The 9,707-nt window shown below is 35.5% G+C and overlaps 1 protein-coding gene across 3 annotated transcripts; it reads left to right on the forward strand.

Annotated features, from left to right (window-relative positions):
- Positions 1–4,098: 4,098 nt before the first annotated feature.
- Positions 4,099–7,523, forward strand: LOC107861158 (retrovirus-related Pol polyprotein from transposon RE2). 3 transcript variants are annotated; one of them, XR_007052312.1, is made up of 2 exons: positions 4,099–4,831; positions 5,977–7,523. XR_007052312.1 is itself a non-coding variant. In XM_047406809.1 (2 exons), exons 1-2 carry the CDS (start codon positions 4,675–4,677, stop codon positions 6,177–6,179), a joined length of 366 nt encoding a protein of 121 aa, XP_047262765.1. In that variant the 5' UTR covers positions 4,224–4,674; the 3' UTR covers positions 6,180–7,452. The 3 variants fall into 3 exon arrangements, 1 of the variants encoding a protein (XP_047262765.1); XR_007052313.1 differs by lacking the exon at positions 5,977–7,523 and adding an exon at positions 5,017–5,959; XM_047406809.1 differs by having other exon boundaries at positions 4,224–4,831; positions 5,971–7,452.
- The last annotated feature ends 2,184 nt before the right edge of the window (positions 7,524–9,707 follow it).

Genomic DNA, 9,707 nt, shown 5'->3' on the forward strand with positions numbered 1-9,707 from the left:
TTGATGGCCCAGTTCCCCCTAACACTGTGCCTTCAGCTTAAGTTCCCCCTGTGAAAGTGCCCCCAAGTTTGACTGTTTCAGTCGATGGAACATGTTGTGTAACCTGTTTCTCAGTGTCGCTTTCTTCCTGCAGGTTAGTCTTAACACGAACTTTATCAAAAATCATATGCATGCTTTCTGTCAACACAGTTGGTTCTGTTGTTTAAAACTCTGTAAGCCTTACTATGAAGTGAATAACCAAAAAAGATTCCCTCATCACTTTTGACATCAAATTTTCCCAAATTATCCTTACCATTATTATGTATGAAATATTTGCAACCAAAAGTTCTAAAGTGAGAAATGTTAGGCTTTCTACCTTTTAGTAATTCATAGGGAGTTTTTTCTAACAAGGGTCTGATTATGCATCTGTTTGTGATATATGCTGCAGTACTTATTGCCTTAGCCCATAGGTTTTTGGCAACATTTGCTGCGAGCATCATTGTTCTAGCCATATCTTCCAAGGTTCTGTTTTTCTTTTCCACCACTCCATTTTGTTGTGGAGTTCTAGGAGCTGACAAGTTATGATCTATTCCATTTGATGAACAAAAACTAAGAATTTTGCATTCTCAAATTCTGTTCCATGGTCAGACCTTATGGAAACTAATGAAGTGCCCAATTTCTTTTCTATTTTCTTAATGAAGATTTCAAAGACATCAAAGGCATCTTCTTTAGAAGCTAGAAACAAAGTCCAGGTGAACCTGGAATAATCATCAACAATTATAAAAATATACCTTTTTCCACCTCTGTTTTGTTGTCTCATTGGTCCACACAAGTCCATATGAACCAGGTCAAGACATTTGGTAGTGCTAATATGGTTCTTTGACTTAAAAGAGGATTTTACCTGCTTCCCCCTTACACATGCACTACATAACTTTTCTTCCTTAAACTTGGTCTTGGGTAGTCCCAATACCATGTCTTCGGAGGAAAGTATGTTCAGTTGTTTCAGACTTGCATGTCCAATTCTTCTGTGCCAAAGGAGGGGATCAGTTTCTATTGCACTTAGACAAGTCAACTCAGGTCTTAGTATTTCCATTATGTCTGCTTTGTATTCATTCCTGTATCTCCTTGCAGTAATCACAATTTCTTTGGTATTCATCCTTTTGACTTTAACACCTGCAGCAGTGAAAATTACTTTATTACCTTTGTCACACAATTGTGAAATACTTAACAGGTTATGCTTCAGTCCTTCCACAAGATAAACATCCTCCAAAGCTTTTGACTCAGATGAGCCAATTTTTCCAACTCCAGTTATGATTCCCCTTTTTTCATTTCCAAAAGAGACTCCCCCACCATCTATTTTGGAGAGTGAAAGGAACTTTTGTTTGTCACCAGTCATATGTCTTGATCAAGCACTATCTAGGTACCAGTGCCTTTTATTTCCCTTCACCTTTTCCTGCACAAGAAATCAATGGTTAGACTTAGGAACCCAGACAAGCTTGGGTCCTGTTTTGTTAGTAAAAGGATGAATTAAATTCCTTCTAGTCCAAGCAGGAAGCAAGTAGACTGTCTTGTTTCTCAGACTAATTTTAGTGCTTGTTTTCTTGGTCTGAGAAAGTTTGGTTGCCAGGTTCAGACTTCGATATTTTCTTTTAGCATCCATAAGACATTCAGTAGTAGGATGTCCAAGATTGCCACAAATATAGCATAAGTCTTGAAGATTATTAGCTTCTTTATAAAAACCCAAGCCTGCTTTTTCATTGTAATTTCTTTTACCAAGATGATGAACAATTCTTGAAGAATTTGTCCATCTGTTTGACTTTTCTAGATCCAATTTTAATCTTGTTATCTCTTGACTCATTTTATCCATCTTTTCAGTTAAGTAATAGCATTCTTGTTTGTACTTAGTTAACTCAAGTTCAGCATTTTCTTGTTCTTTACTTATGGCCTTTTCCCCATGTTCAGTGAGAGTCAGTTTAAGGATTTTAGACTTAAGATCATTATTTGAGGTCAAGCAGTGTAATTTGTTCCTTGAGGGTGCAATTTTCTTTGTCAAAATTTTTCTTGCAAACTTTTAAGTCAATGAAATCAAATTTAAGACTTGCAAGACTTTTGAACAATTCATCCCTATCAGAAGTTAATTCTTGGAAATTTTCAATTAAATCACCCATCAAGGAAACAAGTTTAGTTTTAGAAAAAAATGCAGTTTTTCTTTTAGTTCAAGTAAACTTGCCTCAGAAGCATTATCTTCTTCCTCAATGTCTGAGTCTCCAAAAGCCATAAATACTGTCTCATCAACTCCATCATCATCATTATCAGAGTCAGATCCCTATGCAGCTATCATGGCATGTTCTTCCTTTTCCTTCCCCCTGGCCTTTTGTTCTTTTTCAACTCTTTCCTTCCTCCATTCTATTTCCCAGGGAGGACATTCTCTGATCTGATGACCAGTCTTTCCACACTTGTAACATCCATTTGGGTTGTCATTAAAACACTTCTTGCTACCTGCTCCCTTCTTCTTCTTAAAAAACTTGCTGAAGTTTTTTGTTATGAAAGCAATTTGTTCCTTTTCTAGTTCAATCTCTTCATCACTATCAGAAGCCTTCAAGGCCAAGATTTTTTTAGAAGTCTTTTGTTCCTTAATGCCATCAACTTCTATTTCATAGGTTCTTAAATTCCCTACTAGTTCATCCAAAGTCATATCTGTGAGATCCTTATTTGCTTCCCTGATTGCAGTGACTTTAACATTCCATTTTGACTTTGGTAGCACCCTCAGAACCTTCTCTACTTGTTCTTCTTCAGTGATGACTTTTCCTAAGGAGGTTATCTCATTTGTTAGAGTAATATGTCTTGTCATCATATCATTCAAGGATTCATTTTCCTTCATCTTAAATGCTTCATATTCAGTAAAAAAGAGAGAGATCCTGAATTTTCTTACCTAAGAGGTACCTTCATGGGCATTTACTAAGGCATCCTATATTTGCTTAGCAGTGGTACAGGTAGATATTCTATTGTATTCAGCAGGTCCTAGACCACATACTAGGATATTCTTTGCCTTAGCATTTTTCTTTAAAGCCAAAAGATCATCAACAGTAAACTCACTCCTTATTTTCTTGACTTGCACACCATTTTGTCTTCATAGGGATAGTAGGAACTTCAGTAATCCTATCCCATAATTCATAGTCTTCTCCTTGAATAAAATCTCCATCCTGGCTTTCCACCAGATGAAATGAGTACCATCAAAGAGTGGGGTCTAGTAGTGGATTGACCTTCACTGTGACCAGTAGGAGGTGCGAAATTCATCATAATGATCTGATCTTAGGTGCAAACCTTATTTAAGATAAACGTCTCTGATACCACTCGTTAAGAGTATGATCCCTACTGATTGCCTGTCTGTGGAACAAGTAAGTATACGTGGTTCACAGAAGTAAAAACTGAACACAGTAATTTTTACGTGAAAAACACCCGGCTCAAAAAGGTGTAAAAAACCATGACCTGTACCTCTACAGGATTTAACCCCAATTTTCACTATAACTTTGAGCCTCAACAATCAACATAATTACAAGACTTTTTGTAAACAAGGAATTAAAACTTCTAACTCCTATTACTACAAAAACACAAATCTTCCCAAGATAAGTGTTCCCAAGTCTTCCAGTTTCCTAACTTGAAGACGTGATTCCTAACTCAGTTTATAGAATACTGAGACTAGAACAATTTACCCATTACAACTCAAGAACCTTCCTATTATGAGCAATCTAAAACATACTAAGTAAGAACTAGGTTCGTCATCAAGTTGGTGAACGACTTTGTTGATTGTTGATTTTCTTATCTGTGCATGAGTGAGTTATTTGAATGTAGCTTGTCGTCTATATATATGCTCCCTCAGATGCAGTCCTTTTTCTTCTTTACTTGTATCTTCTGTAGGACTCTTTCAAGTAACTCACTCCTTGTTGTAACCATCTTACCTTCTTCTAAATTGAGTAGGACTCTTTTGCATTATCCTTCTGCCTTGTAGACTTCTTGATCTACTCAAACTCTAACTGCTCCAATTATCTTCATATAGCCATGTGAACATCCTTTGCGTATCCATGTGTTGACAGTTTTATATAATAATTTACACTCCATATGTCCGAAGCAGTTTCACTTGTATGGACCAGCTTTGCACAACATGTTTCATTCATCTGTCTATCATCAAAACTTCTCATGCCCTAACATAATGCTACTATTATTTAAAGTTATGTCCAATGGGCAAAAGAGATTGTTGATAAGTTGGCTGCCTTACAGCACCCAGTTACAGATGATGACTTGGTGGAGTTTGGTTTTGCTGGAGGCCCTGCCCATCGCCCCTTCACAAGGTCCCTTGAATCACGTCTTGAGGACGTCACCTTTGATGCACTTTATGGTATGTTGTTGAATGAAGAAATACAATTAAAACGTGAGGACGCTAGTACTATTATTGCCCCAACAGCACAATAAACACAATCTTCAATCTCTACACCTTGTGGGCGCGATAAGGGATGTCTAATTAAGGTCGCAGACGCTCTGCTGGCCAGGGAAATTTTCAAAAATCTCAGAGTCGTAATTATGTCACCACAAATCATTCTGGGACTCCACTACCTTCCACTGATTTCTCCGTAATTATCTCTCATAATTGTGAAGTGAAGGATCAAATTGCACGTGTTTGTCTGTCACCTAGGACTGATGGGTACCTGGAAACCCTCTTCAAATCTAGCATGTACGTATTCCCAATCAGCACCAAATTGGTTGATGGATAGTGGCATCCAACATCATCTAAGATCTGATCTTGACAATCTTGCAATTCAATTGGAATATCATGGTCTTGAAGAAGTTACCCTAGGTAATGGCTCTAAATTTCCCATCTCGCATATTGGTAAAGGATCTCCCCCTATTTCAGATAAGTCGCATGCCCTTGACAATCTTTTTCATGTTCCCATTGCTAGCCAAAATTTATTATCTATCAGTTCTTTTACTAATTCTAAGCAAGTCTCAATCGATTTTTTTCCTAACTACTTTTTGATTAAGGCTTTGGCAATGAGGGCCGTTATTGACAAAGGACCGAATGATGGAGGTTTATATTCTCTTTCAATATTGAAGTCAGTTTCTTCACCAGCTTCATATGTTGCTCCACTTGGAGTTTGACATGCGCGTTTGGCTCACGCGTCCTGTCCTACAATTTTTCGGACTCTGTTGTCTAGTACTTTTATGTCGTCTAGTTGTGGTTCTTCTAGTTTGTGTACAACTTGTGCCGTTAGCAAGAGTCTTCAAATTTCATTTGTTGAGTCTAGTTTTCAGGCCACAGGCCCTTTAGATGATTTTTTTTTGTGAAAATTATCCCAAATATACTTATTAGATTGTTATTGGTTTGATTTGTTCGGATGTCTGGGATCCAACACCTATTATTTCAAATGATGGATAATTGGATATAAATATTATGTTATTTTCTTTGATCATTATAGCAAATATACCTGGATTTATTTTCTTAAATTCAAGTTTGAAGTTCTTTCTGTTTTTATTCAGTTTCAAAAAATTGTGGAAAAATACTCTTGTCCTCCAATTAAGAGCTTTCAAGCAGATTTGGGTGGGTGGGGGTTGAGCATCAGGCATTAACCTCAAATTTACGAGATAAGTGTATCACACAACGTTCTTCTTGTCCTTATACTCCAACACAAAATGGTTGTGTTGAACGCAAACATCGACATATTGTTGAGATGGGTAGATCATTAATGGATTACCGACTCCCCATCTAAATAATCAGGCCCCTTTTTGCGTCTTATTTAATTTTGATCCTGATTACTCCTTATTGCATGTATTTAGTTGTCTTTGCTTTCTGTGGCTTTGCCCTTACGTGAAAGATAAATTATCTTCTCGTTCTAAGAGGTATGTATTTTTGAGGTATAGTAAAATTCACAAAGGTTATAAGTGCTTTGATCCTATTTCCTCTAAAAAAAAATTTCTCACGCCATGTTGTTTTTGAAGAAACAGTTTTCCCTTTTGCTGCTCAAGATGATGCTATGGTGCCTGCTACATCCATCAATGTTGCCCAGCTTACTGTCCAGACACCTTCGTCACTTTCACAGCCAATTGTGCCTATTTCTTTCTTATTGAACTCATCTAGTCCATCTCCTGCAACAGCCAGTACTGCCCTACGGGATAATTCATCCTCCACTCTGCAATGCATGCTCTAAACAGTGGCTAGCAGCAACATCTGATCAGTCTCCTGTACACATGTATGCTATGCCTACGAATACATCTTGTCTATCTTTGGAGATCCCCTCAAATACATTGCCTACGGAAGGTGAAAACCAAGTGGCTGATTTTGAACAATCTGTTCCTTCAAGAGATGTGCGCCATCCTAATGAATTGTCATGCTCTTCATCTAAGTCTCATCCAGTGACTACTAGATCACAAACAGGTTCATTAAAACCAAAGTTTCCCACGTCTTACTTAGCTATTTCCTCTAATGTTGTTGAGCCTTCTTGTTACTCTTAAGCTGCAAAGTATGCACATTGGCATAGGGCGATGCAAGAGGAGTACAAGGCTCTCCTTCAAAATGGAACTTAGCAGTTAGTTCCACCTTCTCCGTTTTAAAATGGTATTAGGAGCAAATGGTTTTTTAAAACAATGGTTAAGCCTGATGGGTCTATTACAAGGCTCGGCTCGTTGCTAAAGGGTATCATCAAAGACCGAGTATGGACTATGTTGATACTTTTAGTCCTGTAGTGAAACCTGTCACCATTCGTCTTCTTCTTTCCTTGGATGTCTCAAACAACTGGTATATTACTCAATTGTATATCTCCAATGCTTTTCTTTACGTTACTCTTGATGAAGTAGTGTGCATGTCTCAACCTCCTGGGTTTGTTGACCCCGATCGTCCTAAGTATGTTTGCTTGCTCAAGCATTGTCTTTATGGGCTTAAACAAGCTCTGCGTATGTGGAATAAATGCCTAACTATCGCCTTGATTTCTTACGGCTTTACCGGCTCAAAAACTAATTGTTCGTTATTTTATTTGTCCTCCAATAGTGATAAATTATTTTGCCTGGTCTATGTAGATGAACTTCTTATTTTGGGATCTAGTTCGTCTCTTGTTGATTCTCTTATTACTTGCTTAAAGTCACAATTCTCAGTGAGAGACCTTGGTCGCCTTTCTTATTTTTGGGGATTGAAGCATCATGGACCCCCTACTGGTTTGCACCTGTCGCAACATCAATATGCTACTAATTTGTTGTGGAAAGCACAGATGGTCTGGCTGCAATCATATTTCTACACCTACAGCATTTTCCTGTAAACTTTTCAAGTTTGAAGGATCTCCATTCCTGATGAAACTTTGCAGCGCAGCACACTCTTTCACACAACACACACACCTGTTTTCCCCTAGCTTTAACAGTTACTCCCTATTTATGAAGATGGAACTCATAAATTAAAAGGTCAATACGTTTTCTTCAAATTGTGTTTAACTCTTTTCATTGCTAATCCAATATAAATAGGTTTGCTGTCAGCAACAGAAATTTAAGAGTAAGCAGAATTTTACCTCTTAATTAGCAGAATGTTTAATAATTTCAAAAATGAAATTTAGAAATATGTAAATTACTAGTATACATTAAAATTTCTTTTTTGTCCAATACAAAATTGAAATGCCACTTTTTTTCGGAAACAGGAAAGACAAATAATTTACTACTCTTTCAAAAGCGATATTGCTTGAGTTTGCTAGATGAAAGAAACTCCGTTTCCTTAATAAATGCATATATATGGTATAATATTATGACACCTTTTGCACAATTAGCACGTCGCTTGTTTTTCACAGGTCAAAGGCGCGTTGAAGGCCATTTTTTACTGATGCGGCGTCACGGTTGGCTCACCAACAATAATATTGACCCATACCCTTATTTATTTATTTATCTTCTTCCTCATTTTCAATTTTATAATTTAGCCCTAAATTTCCAAATTCCTGAACGATGATTTTTTTCTCTCTTCTTCTTCATTTGTTTTTTCTTCAATATCGGTATTTGATTTTCTCTTTTTCTTCTTGTTTGTTAATCTCATATTCTTTTTCTATCCTGTCAATGAAATTGAACAATGTCGAGCTTGTCCAAGTCTTCTTTGATAAGTTGAAAGTTGGTTAAACGTAATTTAAGTTGGTAAGAATAAATTTGTTAAATTCAATCGTCATTAATGTGCTCTGTAATTTGTTAAAAAAACTCATTTAACCTTTTTTTTTTTTTCAAAATATAGTAAAAGTGAGTGTTTTGAAAAAAATGATTCCACGTGTAATATATGGATTTGTTTATTTTTTCATGTAGATGACATTTGTCATATATATGCATGCGCTAAAGCTGCTTTTGAAAATGTAAAAAAAGTGTTAAAATTACAAAGTGGAGCCTTACCTGAGGTGTTTAAAATGAAAATGACCTAGATAAGGCGTCAAAGTGAAAATTTGTGTCAAATTTAAAAAGCTGACGATGTATTTCATCTTATAAAAGCATCATTACTAATTATAGAGGTGTCCACCCTTAAAAAAGTATATCGATGTTACATGATCCATCTATGATTACTCCTTTATAAAAGTATATCGATGTTACATAATCCATCTATGATTACTCCTTTTACAAAGCCATCAAAAAGTCAAGCCAAGGAAAATGCTTTACATGACTTTGAATGTAATACTTCATGTAAAATATCTTGGCTATTAAAGCAACATATCAATCTTTATGAACAAAGTTATTTATAAAAGTAAAAAAACACAGAGTGTATATTTACGTGCTTAGTTAGTGCCATTCAAATCAAATTAAAGTTGCTTTTTAAAAAAAAAAAAAAAAAAACTTTATTCCTTTTATGATTGGTTATATATATTAAAAAAAATATAGAAGTTGCATGCCTAAAGGAGGAGGAGATATGGGTTCAATTGATAAGTTGTGTCAGTCAAAAATTTTATTGGTATTGCTACTTTTGACAACAAGTAGTGTCCTGAAAACGTCAAGTTATATGAGTATTGGAATTGGAAATGAGCAGCCATCAAAGCTTCCCCTTTTCCCATAATAAGGTAAAGTTTATAGCTAGCCCTTTCAAATAGAAAACACAATTAATTAAGGCTAAATACATATATAGGTTCCTTAGCTATTTCTCTTTTTTCATATAAGCACCTCAATTAAACTATCTATCTATTGAACCCTTGACTCTTTCACAAAATATGTCAATTGAGCTCAATCACTGACGTGGCACTGACATGGCGTGGTATGTGTAGAGTGAGAAATCTTAATTAACTAAAAAAATTAAACATAAACAATTACAACTAATTAAAAAAATACAATAAAGAATTTTTCTTTTTTAAAGAAGAAAATAATCATTATCTTCTTCTTTATATCTTCTCTTCATCAATGGCTTCTTCAAAAATCATTCACATATAAATTGAATGGGAAAGCATAATTAATCAACAAAATTAAACATAAAAAATCTCAACCAATTAAAAAAACATATTATAAAGAAATTAAAAAAAAAAAAGGAGAAATAGCCATCATCTTCTTCTCCATATCTTCTTCTTCATTAATGGCTTCTTTAAAAATCATTATATATAAATTGAGTGAAAAATCATAATTAATGACTTCTCCATATCTTCTTCTCCATTAATGACTTCTTTAAAAAACACATTGAAGAAATTAAAAAAAAAAAAAAATCCTCTTCTTCTCCATTAATGAGGGAATGGACGAAGGGAGGGGGG

The sequence above is a fragment of the Capsicum annuum genome, chromosome 2, assembly GCF_002878395.1.
Source record: "Capsicum annuum cultivar UCD-10X-F1 chromosome 2, UCD10Xv1.1, whole genome shotgun sequence".
Classification (NCBI taxonomy): domain Eukaryota; kingdom Viridiplantae; phylum Streptophyta; class Magnoliopsida; order Solanales; family Solanaceae; genus Capsicum; species Capsicum annuum.